At 36.6% G+C, this 27,793-nt stretch overlaps 1 protein-coding gene across 2 annotated transcripts in view; it reads right to left on the bottom strand.

Annotated features, from left to right (window-relative positions):
- LOC106459203 overlaps positions 1–27,793 on the bottom strand; it is a 148,389-nt gene that overhangs the window by 34,427 nt on the left and 86,169 nt on the right. For both annotated transcript variants that reach the window (XM_013918804.2, XM_013918805.2), the window contains 5 exons: positions 22,730–22,947; positions 22,132–22,309; positions 8,579–8,656; positions 7,249–7,356; positions 2,762–2,877 (listed from right to left, as the gene is read on the bottom strand). In XM_013918804.2, coding sequence (XP_013774258.1) covers positions 2,762–2,877; positions 7,249–7,356; positions 8,579–8,656; positions 22,132–22,309; positions 22,730–22,947 — 698 coding nt within the window. The remainder of the gene's footprint in view (positions 1–2,761; positions 2,878–7,248; positions 7,357–8,578; positions 8,657–22,131; positions 22,310–22,729; positions 22,948–27,793) is intronic.

The following is a 27,793-nucleotide window of genomic DNA, read 5'->3' as shown; positions in this document are numbered from 1 at the left end:
GCATACTGTATATTGTGGTGTGTATATTTGATATTTTTAGGTCTTTCACATAGTTGTTCATTTAGGATCTGGAAAGACTAAGAAATTTAACACTTTCAAAAAGATTCTTTTATTTCCAGCTGTGTCTTTTCACAATGACCCCTCTCAGCTATGTTTTGGACAGCTGTAAGTCTCAACATATCTGCAAGTATTTTGATGTATTCCCTATTTTTTTCCATAATCAGCCAGTGTGCTTCGTTAACATGGTCCGCTACTATTTTCTCAGAAAGCTTTGATTCTAAACAAGCATGGTATTTGTACAAGTTGTTCAAATGTGCATCAGACTATTTGTGTTTGAGAAGTTTATTGTTTTTTTGGAGATTCACCAGTGCACTTTTTCTGCAAAAGCTTGCTCACCTAGATATTTAGTGCTTGTAGTAAAATAATAAAAGACAGAACAGTAAATTTTGTCAGTAGATGCAGGATATTCAAGCCAATGATATGCATATACCATTCAGGTGTTAATTTTCATCCATGAGTTGTTGGAAAGCAGAAGGGCTCATTAAGACTAGGTCGAATTGGTCCATTGTCGAGCGTTGGAAATCTAATATGCAGATGACATGTGTAGCGATTTGTCACAGGTGAAATGAAAGAAGACATGACATAGTGTTCAAGTTAAAATAAAATAAAATGCTTTTGTTTGTTTCTTTATAATTAAGGACAAAGCTAAACAATGGGCTATATGTGCTCTGCAAACCACAGGTATTGAAACCCAGTTTCCAGTATTCTAAGTCCTAAAACATACTGCTATGCCACTGGGGGACTAAAATGCTTTATTTAAAATAAAACTTAACATTTTCTAACACTGACAATGTATTTCCAATAGGTACTTACCTCCCTCACCCAAAACTATCTCAACCTTGATTTGACCTCTAAGCATTATACCTCCTTCATTTTTGCACCATTGCAGCAATGTGTACTGATCATGTGACTACCCTCCACCAATCATAATATGCCCTCTATACTGGACCTCTACCATTGCAACACAATCCTTACTTTCGAGAATTGGCAGATACAAAACAGAAACACAAGCAAATCAGTGAGGAGGAAGGGTAGGAATGGGTGAGATGGGGTAAGTACCTATCGGAAATACATTTTCAGTGTTAGAAAATGTTAACTTCCAAAATGGTATTACTTCCTCACACCCAAAGCTAAAATTCCATACTGCAAAGGTGGAGAGACCGGTGAAAGTGCAAAAGTAACTAAACAAGTAGAGAACAACCTCCATGAAAGAACAGGTGTGCCACAATAATAAAAGGAGGCACACCTGTGGGGTATAGCACTACTGCTGGAACAGGTATGCTCTTTGCCCAGTAACAAACAAAGGAAGACACATAGGGCAGAACGTAATAGACAGGCACCATGTCATGTAAGACAGATTCCACCTGTGGACTACAGATAGTACGTAAGGTGTCCACATATGTAATGAGCATGAGCACATGACACAATGATAGTTGGATTTTAAGAAGGTGACTGTAATCTGATATAAGAATACATAGCTAAAGCTACAGAACCATATCTGAATAGGTCAAGTGTAGTCCAACCAGGCAGAAAACATCCAGGGGATACAACAGATTATGCCAAGTGCAGTCCAATGGCAAAAACAACATGGAAGCATCTTGCATAAGTTTATAAGATTAACAAGTGCAGTCTGCCCGGGCAAAAAACATCCAGGGAAAGCACCTTGGATAATATGGAGTATGTCAAGTACAATCCATCCAGACATAACACATCCAGTGGAAGTGCCTTGCATAAGATTGTGTGTTTTATATCTTGTATGAAAGGTATTGAGAGTTAAACAAGTGTGGTCCACCCAGGCAAACAACATACAGGAAAAGCGCCTTGTGGTTATTGAATATAGCAAGTGCAGTCCATCAGGCAGAAAAATTGAATGAGAAAAACATAATGGAATGCCCAAAATTTACTTTGAATTTGATTGTTGCTATGTAAAAAACTTTTATTCTAAAAGGATCTTATCACTGAATAAATTATTTCCAAAAACAAAAAGAAATTACTACACCAAACAGACAATTCAGCAATAAAACAAAATTACAACCAAGAAAAGTTGTTAACAAGAGAGAAAGAACTATGTATTTTAGTTCCTATCTAAGATATAAAATTAATATTTATATACATATTCAGTTACATAATGTCATATCGGAGACATATATTTAAATTTTAAGATTAAATTGTTTCCAGGAATATATATACATAATGTAATACATGTTCTGATAAGCATCTACAAGGTACCGTTTTAATAGATTCTTATCAAATTTTAAATATTTCAAATATTGTGGCCATTTCAACTGTGTAAATGGTTTCTAGGTTAGGTTTTCCATAAATGTTGGTGTACTTTCTTCAATTCCAAGCTCCATGTAAATGATCAGCAAAGGAATTTCCACTGTAGAAAGTACACTTCCTAAACTCACATAATTCTAAGCAGTATATATCAAAGACAGGAGTTCAACTCTCAAAAAATTAAGTTGTTTTTTTATGGTGTTGGTTGGAGATATATCACAGAGAAGAGTGATACCTCAGTAAAGTCAATTATGGGTGGTTTTATACTGAATATCATTATCGAAGTTTCCCTTTCCAGTCCATTAAATTTCTGTTTTCAAGAATAATAAGGGTTACAGTAGCTATTGTTAAAGTAACCCACAGACAAAAAATGTCAGAATTAACACAGTTTTTATGTTTTCAAATTGAAAATTAAAAAACTTACTGATCTGTGTCTATAACACTGAAAGAGTCTATAAAAGGAAAGTTGGTCTGTATTGCCTCAAATTCTTCTTGGGAGATAGCGCTGTCTTGATCAATGTCATATGTTCCAAAAATGGCCTGAGAAAAAAATGCAAGTCAATAACTGCTACCTAAGTTGCTGTTTCAATACATTTTTCAAACATCTAAATCAGATTTAGAAGAAAAAATTCTGAACAATTATATTTACCTATAAAAAACTGGTGGAAAAGAATATCTCAATTTCCTCAACTACACCTGTGATAATCCAAGGATAAATAAAGCACACATTTACCTGTTCTTTGCAATAATTGTAGATTCAAAAACTTAGTATGTGGAAGAAGAGGTGCAGTGATTTGATACAAGTGAAAAGAAAGAAGAATAGTTTCAAGATGAAATGAAAAATGAACACTTTATTAACTGAAGAAAGCAGAAGAATTACACATTAGCTAATGATTGAAGAGATAGGATAATTGAATTGTGGCTTAGAGTTGAAACATAAGTTGAGAAAATAAGTGTATTTGAATGGAGAGAGTAAGTAAAAAAAAATTATACTTAATATAATGAATGAACTAAACAATAAAATACACACTCGTGATTAACAAAACGACTATAGCATTTTAAGTGGGTTTGGTTCCTTACAGAAAGAAACAAATATGTTTAAAATTTCAAACTGCATTTACAATTCAGCTCCCCTATGTAGCTAACCAATTAGAAAATTGGATCACAAGTATCAGAAATATCTCTGATCCACGTGATAGTTGTAGAGAAGTCCCACATATGCAAGATAAAGAAAAATACAATAATACTATCCTATCAAACAGTAGATGTTTACATGACTGGACTTTCCTACAGAAAGTACACTTCGGGCTGAATTTACAACACAACCTTGATTGAATTGTGTATGACCAAAATTAGAAGTTGAAAGTCTTTAAAATTTGTAGATATGAATTACCTACTATGGGAGGGTCAGATGTACCACATACACTTTAACTTCATATCATGGATGTGGCCATTCTTGTAGTTACATGTATTACCAAAATTTATGTGTATATATTCCATAAGACCATACATAGTGTAAATAAATAATTTATAATAGCCACACTTCACCAACATAAGCTAGTTTACACCACAAAAGTTGTTGTTCATACAAGTGATGATATAAACATGAGAACCTAGGCCACTACTATGTCAGTCATTTCCCAGCTGGCCTGATGGCAAAAGCTCTTGTTGGCATTGGATACAGCAGATACAGTGTGATTAACATACTGTTATACATTCTTCTTTACTTTTACTCATAACTTCTTAGATGGTTATAAGAAACTGTGTTACAATGAAAATGGCACACTAAAGTTTTTAAAACATAAAATTTGCTGCAGTGAATTAATAAAAACAAAAGAAAACACTTCATCAAGCAGAAAAACTTAAGTGAAATATCAGAGCTACTTTACTGCAAAAAATAAAATCTTAAATCCATTTTACAGAATATAGTATTAAAAGTCTTCAGTGGATAAAAATTAACCAACATGACTGTCAGAATTTAAAAATATACATTCTTCTTTTTACCACTTATCAAAATATAGAGGCTTTTAGTTATATTTATTTATAGTATTAGTATATAATATGTTGTTGTTGGGCTTAAGATTTTTCTACAGTAGGTGTCTGTGACTTGTTAGCAATAATTTCAAAGATTAACAAACAGCACACACTTTACTTGTTTTCAATTAATATATATATTTGGAACAAGTTAAACGTATGTATAACAAATTCTTCAACACTATAGAGATTACAGACATATCATAAACACTATTTATATATAGTTCTCTCATTCTTGTCAAAAGTCCACTTAAGCCAATCCAATTACTTTTAGAATTTCAGCTGACAAGCCAAACTATCTTCTCTATTACTATCACACTAGTATTCTGTGTGCGATTCACTTACAATTTTGGTGTGAGTTACCATAATTGTTTGGTCTTCTTTCTTCTGAAGATCCTCTGTTCCTTTTGTCAAAGTGCAGCTGATTCAGTTACTTTAGAACCACGCTTTGATGGAATAAATTCTTCTTCTTATCTCAGTTTCTACTGTTAGTCTTTCTCTAACATATTAAACATTAGGCCTATGTTAATCGTTATGCCTGTCACTTTTACTGTAATTAAATTCACGTTGAACCATTTCGTTTTGTAATTTTACTTTCTTCTGCTATTATCTGTCTGCTGCTTCCCGCTTGACTCACGCTATTTATATCTTTATCACCTAATCGTCTGTCTGCCTTCTATATTCTTGACATCAATGTATAGCACGCGATGTTCAATAGTCTCAACATCAATGAATTTTTAACAAAACATCCTACAATCGTCTGCTTTTAACTCTTATTATAACAAAAACTCAACAATAATAAAATATTCATTCACAAAAACAAATCGATCCATAACATCTAAATTAAACAGTCTTTTATATCATGACAATAATACCAACTGTTCCAACCATACATAAACTATGTTGTGGTGAAAAAATGAAGACAATGAATAGAGTATATGACACTTATGACCTCTCACTATACATACTAATGAAGATATACTTCTAAGCTTTGACATTCATATACATCTTTCATAATAACTGGCATCTACACAACATTGGAGATTAATGCACAAAATAAAATCACTGTAAAATACAATATTGAAATAGAAACAAACTTGTATTATATGGCAATGTTTCGAGCAACTGCTATTTGTCAGGCTTAATATGAAAATAGAAAAGCCTGATGAAGAGCAGTTGCTCAAAATGTCACTAAATAAAACAAATGTATTTCTATTTTAACATTGTATTTTTACATTGATTTTATTTCATATACATATGCCAGCTATCTTATATGAATGAGATGGAAACTGCAGTCCACAATTTTAAAGAAACCAATTTCTTGGTCTAAAAATATATTCTATACATGATGTATTTTTAAGAAGTTAATTTCCAAAGATTCCTTCTGAATGAACATGAAAATTTATAGGGGGATATACACATCTCATAACTAATTTTTGAAACCTTTTCAAAATCTTCAAAACATTTTTCAACTGGCCTACAGATAGTACTTGTTAAAACCTATTATAATATTAGAATATTGTAATTATGTCTTCAATTACCATCTTTGATCATTTCATTTGTAATGCACATGAAACTTGAAAATATTACTAGAAAATTAGTTAATTATCTCATTTCTGTAACAGAAAACTCATTAACGTGTTGTCGTAAGAAGTGAACTTGGGCAAGTATTCAAGTTTGTTAATGAGGGCATACTTGTAAGTGCTAAAATGATAGCCTTTAAAGGTCAAATGATGCAAATAAACACATAGATTTTGTGAAAAGTTTTAAATTGACCTTTACTGAAGTTAATGCTGCTCATTTAATGATGTGACTTTGCAACTTAATCCCAAGCTTGTGTTTTAAAAATTTAACTGGTTGAAAACAACTTTATGTTTCTTTAAAATGTACACCTGTTCAAAATACCATTCATGCAAAACAAATAATATACATCAAGGGTACAGTAATGTAAAGTACAGAGTACTTTTGTTTTAGAGGAGAGATTACACTAAATTGAATGTTATCAGTGCTTTTTTATGGTATTTAAAGATTCTTTTATAATACAATCTCTTGTGTTCATAAAATCTACAAGAGCTACAAATCACTCCCCTGGAAATTTCTTTGGGAGAAAGATTGCTTTCATCAGTAGCTTAATTAATCTAATGTCATTTTAATTGTTCAGACAAGTTGGTAAGTGCTAAATGAAGAGTCTTTCAATTAAAGAAAATACAAAGTTGAAAAAAATAAGTCTCATTTGTATTAAATGGATATTTTTTAGTTTTATATCAATAATAGCAAAAATCTGGAATGTATTCAACTCAATGTGAAGACAGATAATACTAATCCAGTTTTAATCATTGAAGAGTATTTAAGTGACAAACCAGATTTATTTCTTTTTATCTAACTACACAACATAATTCAGCAGTAAATATTAACTGTACAATGTGTTATTTCATTAGCTATAGTCATATTCCTCACAAAAATATCCACAACATAATGACTTTGTCATATGACAAATAATAATATCATAATACAATGCAGTATTTGTGTTGAAAAAGCTTTTTCAGATGGCAAAAGCAATAATTCCTGTCCTACCTTTTGATGGTCATTTGTAAGGCATTTGTAGATGTACAAAAAGTACATCTACAAATATCAAAACCTTAGGCACATTAAAAATAATGCTTGCAAGAAACAAATTACAAGTGTGATGAGGCGTGGGACCAATTTGATTCCTCAAACATAAGAGAGACTGTTAATACTATTATTATTTAGTTTACAACATTAATTCTCAACAAATATATTATCTATGTACTGTTCACCTGCATCAAATTTTTACACTAATACTTTTAATCTTAATTGAAAACAATTAATTTGTTTGATTAACAATATTAAACAAACCTTTACAATAGAATGAATGTGTTTGGTCATAGTTTCTGGGTCTGGTGAAGAATCCACTCCAGCAAGCCACTCTGCAAATACCCCTGGCTTCGTAGGTGAAGACTGAGGCTAAGAAATTTGTAATTATTAGTGAAAATTCTAAAAGATAAAAAAAAATATGAAACAATTATACTGAAAGATTCAATGAATGTGAATAAATCAGTAATATTTTAAAAGGGCAGGAGCTGCAAGATTCTTTTTTTTGGGTGGGGGGGTTATCTGCAAAATAACTGACTTGATGGGAAGTAAAAACTTGACAGAACACATTAATATATTGGAAATGTTAAAAATATCGATTACAATTTTTGTGATTTAAGTTTATCTCAAAATATTATTCAAAACAAAACTGGCAAACGCTGTGTTTCACACTCAATGAATTCAATGTACACAAAAGAATAGAACATGAATGTATTTAGAGTAATCTAGAAGAAAAGTTCAAATTAATGTGCAAAACAGTTACAACTACGTTAAATGACTGTTTTTAAAAGTTTCTTTTTATAAATAATGATTTTAATTTACTTTAAATAAACTTCAAAAGAATATGTTATTTGTAAATTACAGATATCTTGAATTGGCTGAATTTCTCAGGAAGTATTTGATTAAGAACTTTTCATGCGAGGTTTTTGTCATCAGAAATGTGGTGCATTGCATGAATTAATAATTACTCCATATTAGAAATTAGATAAGGATTTAAAATAATGTCTAAAACCTTGAATTATTTTTGAATTCTTTTAGAAGTCATATATTAAAGATATTAATTATGAAAGAAGATATGAAAGAAAAAAGATTTAATGTGAGAGACATCTGAAAAATTACACTGTTCTAAAACAAACTTCTGTTTATGAAGAAAATTGCATATCATTAAAAGTTTTCCAAAACTTAAAGTATTACCAGAAAAAATAATTTCTAAAATGATAACACATGAACTACATATTATTTCCATAATTCAGTGAAAAATCATGAGTTTTTTGAAGTACTTATAATTATTCAATTGTTATAATATGCTTAATAAAAGTCTTGGAAATTTAAGTAGATTGTGAGAAATCCACAAGATGATGAACTTGATTCATCTTATAAAAAAAACTTGAGTCATTTTTTAATGAAACATATTCTCAACACTTTATTCATTTTACTTTATTAGTACAATAAAATATTCCATGTTAAAAAATTAACATATAATCAAAAACATATATTTGAAGTTCCAAATATAAACCTTGATTCATTACATCACAATGCAATAACTGGTCCAATTCTATCTGTATATACCTTCAGTATATACCTAAATACTCACTGAAGATGGATTACGAGGCTCTCTGGTGAGTGACAGTTCATAAATTTCATCTTCTGTACAGGTTACATCCAAAGAAAGCTGAAGAGGTGAAGAAAAAAGAAACCAGATAAAAACACCTTCCTGACAAATTGTTTTACTATGTTTGGTTCATTATTATTTAATATTTGGTTTGCAATATACAATATTTGAAATAATTGCAGAAACAGTGAAGAAATATAGTATAATAAGCAAATATCATATGAAAATGAACTGCACAAGAGTATAGTCATGTAATGGTACTTTATACTCTGATTGGTTGTCATCCAATCAGAAAGTCACATCAGTATAAAGCCTATAAAATTACAAGCAGTCATACTATACCAGTAATTGAAATGTGATTACAATCATAGCTCCCAGGATTGAAATACTATATGATAAATATAGTAGAAGACTGACACTCTAAAAAGTGATACTGAGTATCTCAGAGCATATGTTTTACAAGATGGGCAATAGTCACGTACAGATGTTACCAGCAACCTTGCAATAAAAACAGACATCAATATCACCTCGGGAACAGTAAGTTATACATTAACATGGTCTCAATGGATCTGTAAATGATCGATAGCTACTGCTGAGAAGAGATAACCAAACCAGCATGTTGAACTGGGAATTCCATCATAAACAGTGGAATGAGAACAAAGGAAATGTGCTATTTACAGATGCACCCATTTGGCAATAATCAGTGGTTATTTGATAGTGGAGAGAAGAATGGTATCATAGTCAATGTACAACATCGACAGTGAAACATGATAGGAGAATAGTACAAGTTTGGGCTGCATCTCAGTTAATGGTGATGGTGATCTAGACAAAAAAAAAAAAAAAATGGCACTCCAACTGCTCATAAATATACACAGATTCTGATTCATCATGCCATTCCCTCAAACATGACTCACTGAGTGGGGATTCATCTTGTAGCATGAAAATGATTCCAAACATAAGACTAATCTAATAAAACAACATATTGCTATTAAAAGACTGATGGAATACTCACAACCATGACTTGGCCTACACAAAGTTCATATATTAAGATTCATAGTGTTGTATTGGCTCATGTAAAACTGAGAAGGTCTGAAGGCGACTACCAATAAATTTAACATCTACTTGCAATTACTCTGTTGAATATGCAAGACTGTTTAGTGTAAGAGTTATTATTTATTTCACTTAGTGATATAATATATCTATATATACATATATAGATGACCAAGTGAGCACAAGTTAATGAAAATGAAGTTAGACAACATGATTGTTAGTTTAGCCGTAACGGTGATATTTAAAGTGAGTTTCACAGTTAACAGAAATAAGGAAAAATAATTTGTCTTGCCAAAGGATGTTCTAAAGTAACTGAACCCATATGTGTGGACTTTGATAAAAAGGAGACAATTATTTATTATGTGAATTGATCACATATTGTACAGTAAGAAACAGAGTGGAGAAAAATAATTCATGTTGTCAAATGGATTCTAAAATAATTGAATCTGCCTATGTGGACATTTGACAAGAAAAGAGAATTATTTAGAGTTTTAGATACAACTGTGATATCCTATCGTGTTAAGAATTTTCATACATGTGTCTGACTTGTTTTAAATATATATTATTTTAAAACAAGTGGATTGTGTGTTGTCCGTTTATTGCTTTATTGCTGTAAAGAATGCAGCCCTTACATACATAGAAACTAGACATACTCTATGCTTTTGACTCCTGTATATGTATCATTTGTGTGTTTCAATATATATTTCCATTATTGCTTAAATGTGTTTTACCAAAAGTAATTAACAGATTAGTGAAAGAAACAGAAATTATTACTTCAGGTTAAAATATTACAATAATTAATATATCATTTTTAACCAGCCTCACAGATGTTTTTTCAACTACAGTTCATTAAAGGATCAGGCATAAAAAAAAAATATCATTTACTTCAGGTATGGTGGGAAATGTGCTGACATGTTCCCTTGCAATTTCACTTTCTTCTGGGGTTATTGACTGTTACACAACAATTCACTAATTTCACATTCTGAAAATTCTCTTCTGAAATTTGCTGGAGGTGCTGAGTGACCATTAAGTTCATAAAAGTTAGCATTTTCTAAATCTGAAAATATATTTCCTATAGATACTTACCTCCTTTCACTCAAAGCTATCTCAATCCTGGTCTGCCCTCTGTATTGCTAAAAACAATTTCGCTACAGTGCACCAGTCTTTATACTCCACCTGTTTTGCACCATTTCAAAACTTGCTGATCATGTGACTACTCTCCACCAATCGTACTGTGCCATCTATACTGATGCAGCTAGCTCCCTCTACTATTCTCGAATAATCTTCACTTTCGAGAATGGGCAGGCACAAACCATAAACACCAGCATCTCAGTGGGAAGGAAGGGTGGGAAGTGGGTAAAAGGAAGTAAGTACCGATCAGAAATACATTTTCAGAGTAAAAACTGTTAACTCCTAAAATGGTACTACCTCCTATTACCCAAAGCTAGAATCCCACATTGCCAAGGTGGAGTGGCCGATGAAGGCACATCAATCTCAAATCAGGCAGAAAATGATTGCACTGAAAGAATGGGTGTGCTCTTCACCCAGCAATCAGTACTGTAACACAATTGGGGCATAACTGAACTGACAGGCACAACTGAAGTCAATAAAGAGACGTACAGCACTGAATCCATGTAGGAAATGCTGGATAACTCTCACATGAGTCAATATGGACTTGACAAACAAGGAAAGGCTCGTGTGTATGCAACCATTTTTCCTTATATGCATGTGCCAATGGAAGTGTCTTGGGTTATATTGTATTAAGCCAAGTGTGGTTCATTCGGGCAAAACATCCAGTGGAAACACCTTGTATAAGATATAGCGATCAACAAGTGTGGTCTGCCCAGGCAAAAACATCCAGGGGAAGCAACTTTGGTTACGTCAGATTATGGCAAGTGTGATTCTGCCGGGCAAAACATCCAATGGAAATGCCTTGTATAAGATATAAACAAGTGCAGTTCACCTGGGCAACACCCAGAGGAAAGTGCCTTGGATAAATAAGATTAGGCTAAGTGTGGTCCACCCAGGCAAAAAACATCCAGTGGAAGTGCCTTGCATAAGAAGTATATGATCAACAAGTGTATAAGATATAAACAAGTGCAGTTCACCTGGGCAACACCCAGAGGAAAGTGCCTTGGATAAATAAGATTAGGCTAAGTGTGGTCCACCCAGGCAAAAAACATCCAGTGGAAGTGCCTTGCATAAGAAGTATATGATCAACAAGTGTGGTGTGCCCGTTCAAAAACATCTGGGAGACGCACCTAGGAAACAGAATATTATTAAATAATTCACTGTTCAGTACTGTAACGATTATAACAACTATATCCCTCTTCTCGCTGAGTGAGTACACATGCACTTCAAAGTTTTATTTTGTTTTTCAAAATGAACTCGGGAGAACACCTCCATGTTCTACCATACCAGTGGCTGGGAACTGGAAGTGGTAGGGACTCCTGTGCTCCACTACAAAAGAAGGGAGGAATACGCTTTGGGGAGTCCTGAAGAATGACACACTAGAGACAGTGCAATGGGTGTCTGTGATTCCCTATTTTGAAAAGCAGATAGACACCGATTATACAAATCACTGGTCAATAGGGATGGGCAGAAACCCCCATCTGCTTCACTCATGAGGTGCATGAGTGATGGTCCTTTATAAATGAAACTAGTAACTTTTAGTGAACAAAATTTATATAGATACACATATCACTGGACAAGCTGCTGGTGGTCTTACAGAAACAACCCCATCTGAACAGTGAGCATTATAGAATTATTCATATCAAGTGCAAATATAATATGAAGGAGGATGGAGAAGAAAAAAGGAATGGAAAAGGAAATAAATAACAGAGGAGAAGAAAGCTTTCTGGAACGGGGAGAGTTGGAAAGTGTTTGACAGGGCAGCCCTATAACTAGAAACAGTTGACATGGACCAACCTTGATCAAACAACCAGGAGAATAACTGGAAAAGATGAGGCACCAAAGACAGGAGGGGCAGAAGCAATGGTGAATGAACCAAGATCTGAAAGTAGACCACTGCCTGTGGTACACAGACAAGGAGGAAGATCAAATGGAATGGAAAAGGAAAGATGCTATATGAGGGCTGAGGCAAGGGACCAGACAAAAGCCACACTTGAAAATGGAGTTTGTGATGTCGGAATGAACTATGTCCAATCACGGATTTTGGAGGGGAGACTGAAACAGGGGTAAGGGTGGGGAATGATGTTTCTTCCAGTAAGGGCCAGAGAAGAGGGAACACAGCTGAGCAGGTCAATATGGTAAGCAGAGGGTAAGCATATAGGTAAAGACCCTTCCAATCCTGACTGAATGCATCTACTCCCAAAGCTGATAGGTGTATAACCATAGGCTAAAAGGAAGGAATTTTAGCATACCAGTGAGTGGAAAACACACCCACCAAAATATCCATGGAAGAAGGGAACACTCCATTGGGAGAACCTGGTTGGGTCGAGATAAGCGATAAGCCACCAGATTCATAATGCCGGGAACATGACATGCTAAGATTGCCATGTAGTGGTCATGGGCCCAGTAAAGAAGATCCAGGGTTTGAAAACACAGAGATCTGGATTTTGGTTTTCCCCTTGCTTGGTGATATAGCCAATGACAGTGGAATAGTCAAAATGGACTATGACCACCTGCCCCATCAGGAGTGGGAGGAAATGATACAGAGCCTGATGAACTACCAAATTTTCCAGGATGGTGAAAACAGAGTAGCTTCCTCAACAGACCATTGACTGGAAATATCTTGGGAATCGAGGAGACTCTGAACAAGGTGGAGGTGGTCAGTTCCCCATTGAACCACCAGAGAATGTCGGCCCTGATCTCAGGGGGAAGGGTAATGGGATGTTCCAAGGGATCGTGGGAGAAGTTCTATTGGTCTAGAAGCATCAACTGAAGGGAATGCATGTGATTTCAACTCAAGGGAATAAGAGCTTCCAAAGAATCCCCATCTCCCTAAAAGAGAGAGAACCATTCGCACAGTGAGAAAAGGGCATGATGAAGATGGGAACTGAAGAAAAACCCTCAGTGGAATAACATATTGAGTGTGGTTAAGAATGGAACAGCAAACTACACCTGATTAGCTTCCCAAAGAAGTAAGCAGGCATGATTGACCGGCTGGGCAAGGGAAGAGGTGAGTAGGATTCAGTCATCCATGGCTTGACAAAACACATGGGGCTGAATAAGGCCTGAGTGGAACTGAAAGGCATGACCCTCGCAGATGAACCAAAGAATACGACGTGACACTGGAACAGTTCAAATATGAAGATTGGCATCCATCACGACAATTTGGTCATCCAAAATTCCAGGGGAAAATACCCCTGGAGTTAGAGTTAGAACTCAATGGTGAAGCAAGGTGGCTCCAGAAAAAAAGAGTTCAACTGGAACAGGTCTATGACAGGTCTCCAATCTCCTGTCTTTTGAAGGACAATAATAAGATAGGAATAAAACACTGGTTGAGTGGTGACCACCTGTTTGACAGCTCCGTTGTGTAGTAGGTCTTGATCAGACTAGGCAAGATGACTGGGAGAGGTACAATCCTGAGGAGGAGGGAAGGAGATCTGGGAATTGGAGGGGGAGGAACTGCAGACAGAAACCTTCAGACAGAACCCGTAGAACCCATGGAACTGTCATGAAGTGTAGCTAAAAAGACGCATAAACTAAACATACTTAGAGAATGTACTTTTTACTAACAAAACCTATAAATTTGTAGTCTACAAAGTACATAAAAATAATGAACTTGCAAAACTATGAAATTCGGCCTAAGACATAAAACAAGAAGCAACATCTAAAGTACAAAACACTAAAGGAACCTAGAAGATAAAAGACATATAAATATTGAACTTATAAGTCTTCTCAAAGAACCGCTATGACATGAAAGTAAAACTTACCCTGAAAAACATGAGAATGAAAATGCACCCAGTTAACAATAACAAAACTTGACTCAAATCGAATCCCCAATTAGATGTGACTAGTAGTAAAGAAAAAGGAACTTTACAAACTAACTAACATGTACAGTGAAAGGAAATATAAATCACAAACCAACACACACACAAAATTAGTCGAAGTTACAATTTCCCAAATAGTAACTAATGTGGAAAACCCATACATATACCGAATATTAAGCAAAAATAAGGTAATAAACAAACCCTAACCACAAATTTAAACAAAAGTAACGTAGATGGTAAAAGAATTATAAAGATCTAACTTACCAAGTACTGAGTAGAGAAGACATGAAAGACCAAAATTATTGCATGAGAAAATTTGGTCAATCCACACAAGCTCACATAAACTTGCTAATCATGGGTATACATTCTGGGAGTAAGGAATAGACGGTGAAAAACATACTACAGATCTCCTGGGAAAAATAATAATACCTAACCCAGGTAATTACATGGAAGGGATGTAACAGGTGGAAGGTGCTGTAGATAGAAATTTCCACTCAGTGGTTATATCTTTCCTCACATAAAATCGTAACATAAAAGGAAAAAAATCGTCGGACGAACATAAGACACGAACTAAAGCCTGTACTTCCCCAGCAGACATCATTGACCCCGAGGCTTTGGGACTTGTGTCAGAACCACTGTCAACAAACACGGGAATTTCCTGATCCTCCATATTAAATCTTGAATTCATATGAACAAATTAGAATTCGGAAAACAGAAATATTTCTAAAACAAATAAGTAGAAACAATGGAAATCAAACAAAAGAATGCGAAATTTGAACTTGAAACTGATATAAATTTGAGATCAGGCACAATCAAAATTTTGTATTCCCATGGAGAGTGCTATCTGCACTGGCCCTCCCTAATTTAGCAGTGAAAGATTAGAGAGAAGGCAGCTAGTCATCAGCACCCACTGCCAACTCTTGGGCTACTTTTTTACCAACAAATAGTGGGATTACCCATCACAGCTGAAAGGGCAAGCATGTTTGGTGAGACTGGGATTCGAACCCACAAACCACAGATTGTGAGTTGAGCGCTCTAACCATCTGTCCATGTCAGGCTCCTAGAATAGAAGAAGGAGCTAGCTGCACCAGTATAGATGATGCAGTATGATTGGTGGAGAGTGGTCACATGATCAGCACATGTACTGAAATGGCACAAAACTGATGAGGTATAAAGACTGGTGCCCTGTAGCAAATATTTTAAGCAATGCTTACAAGGCAGACCAGGATCGAGGTAGTTTTGGGTAAAAAGAGGAAGTACCATTTCAGAAATAGTTATTTTACTAGCCATTACTTAAAAACATCATGCTCAAATTGAGCTGGATGTATTATGAATACAAATAAATTACAGCTACAGACAGAAAATTTTGAAAACTAAAATAAATAATAATTAAATATAAACACACTAACAACCACCAAGTCAATCTCAGTTGCTGTTAACAGGAATCCTTCTACGGGTAAAACCCTTGAATGATTTCAGTGAAAACAAACCTTCAATAAAAATACTCTATTGATATATCTAATTATTTTGTGTTTAACAGACTTGTGCTTTTTACTAAAAGCTTGCCACATTTCATGAAGAAACACAAAATAGTTTCAGAATTATAGTCAACATTAATTCTCCAATATGGGCTCATTCCAATGAACCAAGCCCATGGACATTAGGTTAAAAGATAAGTACCTTGTAACACAACCCAACAGATAAGTAAATGTGTCAAAGGAACATAAGACCCACATGATAAAAAATAGCAGTGAAACCCATAGGTAAAGGAGATGTCAAAACAGATATGTCATCCAGATTAAAATAATCCTTTAGAAAGAGGATAACTAATAATGATGCAGAAAAGGAGCATCTCAAATAATCATATAGCATGCAGGGCAAGAAACTAAAAAAAACACAGGAAAGACCTTAATCCCTCAAAGAACCAAGTTGGTGGTCAAAAACTTGAGAAGAGTTTCTTCACCAAAATAAAAAGTAAATGGCTTTGTTGTGCAAATTATGCATCCATACAATTATTATAACCACCAGAAATATAAGCATACAACAGCATGAATACATTGAACCATCAGAGCTGAAATAGAATCTACAATTTACCCTGTATGCTTCATGCATTGCCTAAGCAAGGTCTCCAATGAAATTATAGAAATTCCAATAGTGGCAGAAATATTTGCATCAGAGAAAAATATCATAGCAAATTGAACAGCACAACTGTTAAATAGAAAATTCAAATTATGGAGGGAAAGCAGAACTTATGTTTGATTCCCTGACATTTGCAAAAATAACTCATGTGGAAGGTGGAGAATAATGGTTAAGTGATGCATGCTCTGCAATGCGTAAAGAACATTTGGAAATTTTTAGACACATGTTCTGTTGACAGCATGAGTTCACACTCGACAAGGAAAGGTTTGTGTTATTTCAGAATAAATATACTCGATTTGAACTTAATTTTATTATATTATTTAAGATACATCTAGTAAGACTGTTTGTGGGAGAATTCACTTCTGGTAATTTGACTCCAAATATTTTCACCCCCATGCATTTCCCTCCTTGTAAATTCACTCCCTGTAATAATTTATTAATGTCAATAAATATGTTTGAGTGTTTCACAACTGCTGCTGGCTGCAGTAGCTGAATGACTGAATAAGTTGTGGGAGAATACATTCTGATGGTTTCATGTCATCTATTGAAAGTCTTACCAACTATAGTTGGCAGCAGTAGCTGTCAGATGTAGGATAATTTACTCCCAGTAGAATCACATATAGTAATTATTAAAATAAATTTATACGAGGAATAACTCATAACTTGCATCACTTTTTAATAAAGTTATAATTTTCCTTTTCTGAAAATGTATTTCCAATAGGTACTTACCTCCTCTCACATAAATAGCTATTCTCATTCAGTGATGCCCTCTATATGCAAAAAATTTTTATGCATGGCACAAGGCTTTATCTCCCCTCCATTAGAAGTGACTGATTCCAATGCGTCTCTCATGCAAATCACCATGCGTCAACCCATCATCAAATAGACTGCGACACACTCTCATGACGCATTTTACTCCCTCTATTCAATTCTACTGAACTATCACTTTAAGTTTTGGCAGAAGATGGAAGCACCATTTTTTGGTGGGAAGGAAAGGTTGAAAGTGTGAGATGGGGTAGATACCTATCCGAAATACATTTTCAGTGTAGGAAAACTATAACTTCCGATACAGTACATTACCTCCTCTCACATAAATAGCTAGAATCCCACAATGAATAGGTGGAGGGACCAGTGCAATGGAAAGAAAGAAGTATCCTTTGAAAGCATCCAAAGAATACCTCATACTAATGATTCTTTTAATAGAGAATCATATTTGGGTGACTGCACCACTTCTTTACCAGGTATACTTATCGCCCAGTGTGAAAAGAGGTGTCACAGACACCAGTGGAAAAAGTGGAGGAGCACAACCAAAAGGGAGAGAAGACAGTTGGATTGGAATCTGAACCACATTATATCCTATTCTCAATCTCACTGAAGAGAGGATGTAGAGGAGACAGTTAGATTGTAAGATCTGATGTGGGGGACTGCACCACTTCTGAACCAGGTATACTCTTTACCCCTCATATAAAGATGTCGCACATATGGGTGGAAACAGGGGAGCACATCCAAGTGGTAGAGAACTCATGTGGGTTAATGATCCGAACCATGTAATATTTATGCAACTCTATCCAAGAAAATATATAAGTGGGTAAAATTATACGGATGCGTTCTAGGTGTACAGTGGCTACGGCACGACGGACCATACATGGCAAGTCAACTACATGCATAACCCATGCTGTTGAGAACCAACATCCATTCAGGGGTAGGATGAGGATCATACCCTTGATAAGTCAACTACAATCCAAAACCTGGCCTACTGGTGGGGGTAGAATAAAGAATCATTCCGTCTTCACCTCAAGTTTGAGGCCGGAGGGAATCAAGAACCCCCCAATCCATGAACGGGGCACATGTTAATGTAAGAAATTGATAGATCGATCAGGGAACCTGTCATCTGGTAGCGAAAAGGTGTCTGCATGATGTGAACCCTCTCCCTCAAAAGTAAAACTGACTGCACAGTAATGTCCTCAGAATAATAAACATCAAGGTTAGCAGAAGGGGAAGAACTGTTATAATCTGCAAGTACCTCCACAATAGTATAATTGAGGGAGGAATATAGACATCTGTAATACATGTGTGAGGACTTATGTTGATTGGTTCAGCTAAAAATCCAAAACCCAGCCACTGGGAATCCGCATGGGGGTAGGATGAGGTATCCCAATGAAGGGGGTGAACTGGAATTTTGACAGTTCACTCCCATTTATATTTGTTTCATAATGGAGGATATCACGTCTTCTACACCAGCAGAACACCACTGCCCTACTCTCAACTGAATGGTTGTATAATCATTTCTATATTTTGTTTGTATTCTGTATTGCATTAACCCATTCAGGAGGAAGCCTCCATGGTCCAACACCCCAGGGCTTGGAACTGGAAAGTGGTAAAAACTCTCAAACTCCACTAGAAGAAAATGTGGGGGGGGGGATGCTGTGGAGAGTCCGGAGGAATGACAACACCTGAGACAGTGCAATGGGTGACCACAAAACACTATTTTCAAAAGCAGACTATCCTGATTTATTTAATACAAGGCATGGCAGTGATGGGCAGCTATCTCCTTCTGCTTTATCCATGTAGTCCATGGGTGAGTATGGTCCAGAATGGGCTATTTTTTTTTTAATTCCATTGGGAGGATAAACCTACAAGTGATCTTGTAGAACATCCCATCTCTGCAGTGTGCATTGCATGGCCATGGAAATATAATATGCAAGTCGATAAGGCCTTACAGTACAGATTTGATATGTTAAATAATACCTGGTCAAGCACCACTCACCAAAGAGCAGAATACAAACATTTAGCAATAATAAAAGGGAAAAAGGGCCCCTGAAAAGGAGAGAATAAGAAAAAAAATAACTTATCCAGTCAAAGTCTCACTTCATTCTGAAGATGGCTACAGGTGGAAGATGATAGCCCAAATAGGAAGAAACCAAAATTCGACCCAAGTAGTGAGAGACAAATGTATCATGGGTAGTCCACATGTCCATTTGAAGAAGTACCTCCAAGGGATGACAAAGATGAAATGCCAATGAAAAGGTAAGGTGTCAAATTGGATGAGAAGACACCCAGAACAAAGCACAGGAGGAAAACGATAAAGAGAAATATGTGAATCAAAGTAAGAGCCAAACCCAACTGTCAAAGGTGGAAGGAGAAAGATCACGAACAGAGGATGGCTGCCAAGGAAAAAAGAGGCAGCAATGAGCACCACAGAAGGAAGCAGTGCAGGCATTATAACAGAGAAGAGTACATACAGGACCTAGAAGTTTATCCAGTTCAGGCTCAATAACGTGAGAATCAGAAAGAAGGAAAAGCAGCAAAATGGAGGAGTTATCCACACTAGTCATCAAAGAGTTAGGAAAAAAAAATAAGCCAGAGAAAGGAGAAGATATGTAGAAGGTTAAAGAGTATGTGAAACTTCAATGTCAAATAAACAGACCACTGACGTCCACAGGCGAATGGGAGAAGGAAGGAAGACTTAAGGGAAAGGTGAAACAAGGAGCACAGGGAGAGTGGTTTGAAAGTAGGCAAAGTGAGGCAGTGCATGACCACATTAATATCCCCATCCGGAAGGGCAGCCTGCCACGGCAGATGATGAATCACATCAAATAGTAAATATACCTGCAGTATCGGCAAAAACGAAAGAGCCGCCTGAAGATTCTAGATTGAAGAAAAAGAAGACCCTGATTAAAAAGTAAACTGAGGTAATCTGCATGATGAGGAACAGTGGGTTGATCAGGGAAAAACCCTGGACCCAGAAAACAATGACAGAATATCTTGTACCACCTCAGACAGATGCTGGCTGGTCGCAGGATCCCAAGTCATGGGGAAGGAAAAGGGTATCTGAGACAAAGAAAGTGGAAAAAGAAATAGTAGAACATGTTCTTCTGATAAAACCCAAAGAACCCATGGATCTGTAGGGAAAGATTGCCAAAAGGTAACAAAATCATAAGGTCAAGCTCCCACCGAATCATAACCCACTGGTAAATCTCCTGTACTGTTAGTGACATGCCCATCTACATTGAATGAAATGACGAGATGAGAAACACATGGAAGGAGGAACAGGAAAGGGTAGATGAGGACCAGCATGGAAAACAAGAATAGGAGCTTGCCATGGCTTCAACTGCATGATATGTGCAACCAAAGAGGAAAGGGTAGAGTGTTGACTCAAAGAATACACACGTGATTCCAAAGTATCAGGTACAAGATCAAAAACATACTGCCAAAAAAAAGGGCCATACATAAATCCTTAAAAGAATGTCAGCAAATGAGCTGGGGACAAAGTCGCACCCTGACCCAGAAGATCCCAACAACAGTGAAACCATATGTATAAATCGAGAGCCAAAGGCAACAAATGAGCCAATGTGGAGGTAATAATGAATCATAGAAAAGAAAGGAAATGGATAAAACAACACATACCTGAGAAATCAAGTCAAAAAATTACGTATTGGGCCTAGCTGATTCTGCAGGAGGGGTAGTGAAAGACACAGCAAAATTTGGTGGTGTAAAAAGGCTATCAATAATTCATCAGCCCAAACAGGTTATGGTTGTTCAGAGGATTAGTGGGGCAAGTTCAGGAGAAGGAGGTTGACACATATAACAATCAATTTCATGGCAGATAATAGTAGAGAAATCCAACAACGGGTCTCCCACACCTGCAGCCTGTGAAATAGTGCTAGAGGTATGATACATGCAATGTGAACATGAACCTCAGAATTCATTGTAGTAATACATAAATCAAACAAAAGTGTTTGATGTAAAATATGCAAGTGGGAGAAAAAAAAAATAAAGACTGAGAAATAAAGTTAAAGATTTCTTCAATGGAAATAAAAAACAAAAAATAATGTAAAAATCCCAGTTTGGAAATTAAACTATTAAAATCATGAAGGTGATTCACACAAAGATCACCAAAAGAAAAAAATGTCTGAACACGAATACTGCCAAACAAGAATTGATAGTTCAGTAGAATTGAATATGCATCATGAGAGTGTGTGTCACTCTTGTTGGTGGAGGATTGACATATGATGATTTGCTTAAGAGATGCATTGGAATCAGTCAATTTCAATGGAAGGGAAATAAAAGGCTTGTGGCATGCTTAAAAACAATTTGCATATAGAGGGCAGCACTGAACGATAATAGCTATTTATGTGAGCGAAGGTAATGTACCATATCAGAATGTTACTTTTATTGTTGATTATTTTTTGACATTAATAAATTATTACAGGGAGTGGATTTACAAGGAGTGAAAATACTGGGAGCCAAATTCCAGTCACGAGTAAGATTATCCTTCAAAAAGTTGTTCTATGGAATTCATTCAGAAAGATCAACAAAGTTAAGGATATTGATGAGGAAGATTTATTCAATAAGCCTTATGGTCAAGAAATATTTTTCCCTAAAACTTACCCTCAGTGTATTGAGTAGGTCCATGTTAACATTGAATGGAAGTCTAGAATTTTGCAATTCCCACAGTTCCTTGAAAATTAGTGACAGTTGTGCCATTTTGCGGAAATTGATCAAACCTTCTTTGTCAGTATCCGGCAAGGCCACATTAAGGGATATTAGATCTTTCATATGAACTGCACTAGAAAACAAGAGAAATAATTTTTAAATAGATATAGTAAATATCAGCAATTTATAAAAATTTATAAGGAAGTGCTGCTGTTGGATAGGTGTAAATATAATTTTCAAGAATAACTTTCATTTTCTGATATTTTTAAGTTCATTCAAACAGATATGGTAGTGAAGTCACCATATGATAGACTAACATAAACATTAGGGGTTAAGTAATACAAATATAATAGAAAAAAAACACATGATGTGTAAGCAGCTTTCAATAGACTTTTAATTAGATCTGTTTTTATTATATATATATATAAATATAGATATCCTGAAATAGAATGTACATAATTAACTAGGCATAACTCAGACCGTAAACTAGGACAACCAAGTTACAAGTTTTATAATGACAACCAAAAGAATCTTGAAGGCAAATAGTACTTACAGAATAGGTATGCGGAAAGAACCTTTACAATCATTCAGTGCACGGCGATAATTTGTAAAATTGGGAGCAGAAGACAGCAGCTCAGTAAACTCTGATAACATTTTTTTGGAGTCAGGAGGTACACATGCTTTGGTTCGAGATAACCTAGCTAATGCACTGTGGTTAAGACCTCCAACCACTGCCATCAATGTATTGAAGTTCTTGGATTCGAAAAGTCTCTGAAAGAATATTGATGTATGTATGACTGTGTGTTCATATATAAAAGAGATTTATACATTTATCCCTTAACTACAAATGTAAGGCCTATATGTCCTCAAGAATTTTATTTTCTAAATAACTAATATTTGTGATGTTTTATAAAAAATATTGTATGATGAATACAGCAGCTCAAGTTCATCCTCCAAATAAAAGCTAATATCGAGCATGATAATATTTCCAGTTATAATTTTCCTACAGTGAAAATGTATTTCCGATAGGTACTTTCTTCTGCCCACATGATTAGCTATTTTCGTCCAGTGTTGCCCTCTATATGCAAATTTTTACTTTATGCATGCCATAAGCCTTCTTACTTTCCCTATTGGAATAGAATGATTCCAACATGTCTCTCATGTAAATCATCATGCGTCACTTCTCCACCACTATGAGCATGACATACTCATGTGACATATGTGACTCTCTCTATATGCCTCTACCAAACTATCACTTCGATGTTTGGCAGAATACATAAGCACCGGAGAAAAGAGGGGAGGAAGGTGGGAAGTGTGAGTGGAGGGAATTACCTATTGGAAATACATTTTCAATATAGGAAAATTATAACTTGTGAGATGGTACTTCCCTCTTCTCACAAGATTAGCTAGAATCCCACATATATTTGGTGACAGAACAGGTGTGAGGTAATGAGAGAAGTAACCCCTGAAAATGTCCAAAGGATACCCCTGGTAATGAGAGAGTCTGATGAGGGGAACTGCACTACTTCTGAACCAGATAAACTCTTAGCCTATCCGTGAAATGTGTTATAGATAAGGGTGGAAAAAGAGAGGAGCACATCTAAGTGGGAGAGAACTGTGGCAGGATAGTGATCCTAACCATGTAAATATATATATCTAAATCAACCCCACAAAGTATCAAAGTAGGTAAAACAATGGATGTGCCCCTAGGTGTAGAGTGGCTAGAGCATGATAGACCGTACTCAGTAAGTCAACTAGATCTAAAACCAATGCCACTGGGATCCAACATCCATGTGGGAGTAGGATGAGGATCATACAGTCTTCACCTCAAGTTTAAGAGACCAGGATGAATCTAATACCACTCCAACTCCACTGCCCCTACCCTTCCTGAATGGTTATAGCCATCGTTGCGTGGAACCCATTCAAGATGGTGTCTCCACCATTGACCACCCCAGTGGCTTGGAACTGAAAAGTGGTAAGGACACCCATACTCCACTAGAAGAAAATGGGGGTGAGAATGCAGTGGAGAGTAGGAACATCATCACATGAGATGGTGCAATGGGTGATCACGAAACCCTATTTTGAAAAGCAGACCATACCGATTTATTCAATACAAGAGATGGCAGGGATGGGCAGCTATGTCCTTCTGCTTTACCCATGCAGTCTAAGAATGATATGGTCTGGAATGGGCACATTTATGAAGCAAGTATATTGCAAGGTTATTCACCTACAAGATATCTTGTGGAACACCCCATCTCAACAGTGAGCATTGCAAAGTCATGAAAAATAAAACGAGAGTCAACATGGCTGCACAGTGCAAATTTCAAGTTGAAGAATACCTGGTCAGGCACCACTCACCACAGAGTAGGATCCATATAAGGAGTAAATGAAAGGAAAAGAAAAGTATGAACATATCCAGTCAAAGTCACACTGAAACATGAAGAACAGTCACAGGTGGAAGACAAAAACCCAATGAAGAAAAAACTGCAATATAGTGAAAATAATGGGAAATTAATGTATTAGGTGTAGTCCATATGCTCAACTGTAGGATTTCCTCCAATGGCCACAAAGACGAGATGCGAGTGAAAAGATGAGATATCAAATCTGATGAGACACCTGGAACAAATTCTGGGAGGAAGAAGACAAGGAGGAATAAGCCAATTGAATAAAAGGTCAAACCCAAGTGGTGAGGGTAGAAGGGGAAAGATCCCGAACAGAGGAAGACTGCCAAGAGATAAAGAGTTGGGAATGGGTACCAAGGAAGGAAGCCATGTGGGAAATATAGCAATGATGGGTACAGATCAGGATGATGATAAAGGTGAGAAATAGAAGGAAGGGAAAAAGGCAAAAAAGAGGAGTTACCCTCCCTAGCTGCCAAGGTCTTTGGGAGGAAGGAACAATCGGGATAAAGGAGAAGATAGGTAGGGTGGTAAAGCATACATGAAATGTCAATGGGAAACAAATCTGACCATCGACATCCACAGGCTAAAAGAAGAAAGAAAGATGTTTTAAGAGAAATATAAAACATGGAACACAAGGAAATTAGTTCAAACGGGGGTAAAGTGAGAAAATGGAGGGAATTGAGGGAAAGAGTAGGCCATCTTGGGGGACGATGAATCCGAAAGGAACGCATCAACATGATAAGGACAGGGAAGCAGATATTCAACAGTATCAGGAAAACAAAAGGTATGGGATAGGGCAGCCCAATAACCTAAGAGCGAGGAGACCAAAGTCCCCCAGTCGAAAAGCCAGGTGAGAAACTCCGCCACTCAAGCCACAGTAGGGAATCCCCATTTTCCAGACCAACTGCAGAACACTTTCCATTTGCACTGATACACCTTCATTGAAAAAGGACATATGGAACTAGCTAAAAGGAAAGCTACTCGACAGTATAAACCTGATCTCCTTGCCAGAGACTGGATAATAGCCAGGTGTGATGATGAAGGATGTGAATGGCTGGATGTAGAACCAGTGACTGAGGTTGATGAAGAAGGGAAAGAGACAAAGGCAGAGATACTGGAGGGAAAAGTTTCAGTTGATGTAATCGTGGAAACGATGGTTGAGCTGGCCAATAAGGAGTGATCAGAAGAACTCTATAGAGGGAGCGGTATGGATGACAGAGATCACCCAATGAAATAATTGGATAGGAGGTTAAACGTAAAGGAATTTGTGGGACCAATCCTGGCTGTTGGTATCAACAGCCAGAGCCCAAGGATGAGGTACTGGGGACCAAAATAGGGGTAACTTTTGAATGATGTATGTGGCAAATGTATCTACATGGGGAAAACCCAACCAATTGCAGAGTCACTGGAAAACGAGGTAATCTAAAGACCACTCCATCAAAATATTTGGTTAGGGCGAGAAAGACGATCCGCTACGAGAATGAAAGCACCCAGAACGTGACATGCAATGTGATGAATGTGATACGTGGGCCCCAATACAGTAGATCCAACATTCGAAAACAGAGAGATCTTGACTGGGTGCCCCTTGGTGTTTGATATGTGCTATCACCATAGAATTGTCAGAATGAATCACTGTCTGGTGAGATGATGGTAGTGATTCAAAGTCCGACAGACCGTGAGAAGCTTGGGGATGTTGAAATAAAAAGATCTTTTGTCTACAAACCAACAACCCAAAGCCTCCTGGTGATTGACCCATGCACCATAGCCCTAAAAGGATGCATCCACGAAAAGATCTAAATCTGGACGAGGAGGAGGAAGCAGGATACCCAATGTATGGGTTTTTTTCCAACCATCAGTACAGATTATCCATCAGAGGAAGGGTAACGGAAGCTGACAAGGGATTCATAGCAAAGCTCCATTGATTGTGAAGAGCCCACTGAAGGGATCGTATATGCACATGACTGGGGGGACCAGTGACGTCATTAAAGACCACATCCCAAAAAGTGATAGAACATTGCAAAGTGAGGGAGCTGAAAGGGCGTGACAAACTAACAGTTCAATGGAACAAAGATGTAGAGGAGAAAGTTGGGCCCATCTGAGATGAGTGTCCAAAAAGACACACACACAAAGACAAGATATTGGAGGAAGGACTTTTCCAATTTCATTAACAAGCCCACCCAAGCAGCCATTAGAAGGAGCTGATGAGTATTGCTGGGAGACTATAGTTCAGAATGAGCCAGTTATCCATATAATGGTGGAATCACAACCCCAGAATATGAAGATGGGGAGCAAAAGCTCTGACCACCCAACAGAAAACATAAGGGGGTGGAAGCAAGCCCAAGGAGTAGGTCATAATAGATAAGCCAACTCGTGATGGATGATATAAAGATAGGACGAGACCGTGATGATATAGGGATGTGAAGATAAGCATTGGCGACGTCCATCATAAGCCCAGAGCAAATGCCCACTGTAGGGTGAGAAATGACTCTATGGTAAAACAGAGTAGTTGAACGAAGTGATTGAGGCGAGACAAATCAATGACAGGCCTCCAGTTCCTGGTTTTCTTGGAACAACAAATTGTCTGGAATAAAAACCTGGGGAAGTATGTAGAACAGGTTCGATGGCCTGCTAAGATAGTAGTTCCTGAACATAGTAGTAGGTCCCAACAACAACAAAGAAACCATGTATGTAAAGCCAGAGCCAAAGACGAAAAACGAGCCAATGTGGAGAAACGAAGGGAGAAGATATCCCCAGAAAACCCCTCATGATTTTGGTGAAGAGCATTAGAGTGGAGATGGATGGTTGAGAGATACCGTAAAAGAGTTGTGAGGGTAAGACAAAGATGGAAAAATTGGGCATGGGTCAGAATTACAGGAGATTCGGGGCTGCACCCCCAAACAGACAAAATGGAACCTAATAATTGGTGGTCCAGAAAAGGACAGCCTGTACAATGATATGTAAGAGCAAACTGATTCAAAGCCCGTGGGGGGCAAGGCATGCTAATCCCATCACTGAATTGTGAGGCAAAATAGTCAGCATGTACCCGGATATCCAGGGAGGGGGGAAAACCAAATAGGCATGAGAAGATTGGTCATGTAGTAAGGAAGAATGCTGTTCATAGGAAATAGGGGAAAGGGATAAAATGTAACATACCTGAGAAACGAAATCGAGAAATACTGTATTAGGCCTAATTGACTCCTCAGGTGAGGCACAGG

This window comes from Limulus polyphemus, unplaced genomic scaffold (assembly GCF_000517525.1).
Source record: "Limulus polyphemus unplaced genomic scaffold, Limulus_polyphemus-2.1.2 Scaffold574, whole genome shotgun sequence".
Taxonomy (NCBI): domain Eukaryota; kingdom Metazoa; phylum Arthropoda; class Merostomata; order Xiphosura; family Limulidae; genus Limulus; species Limulus polyphemus.
This window is presented reverse-complemented; position numbering and strand designations above follow the sequence as displayed.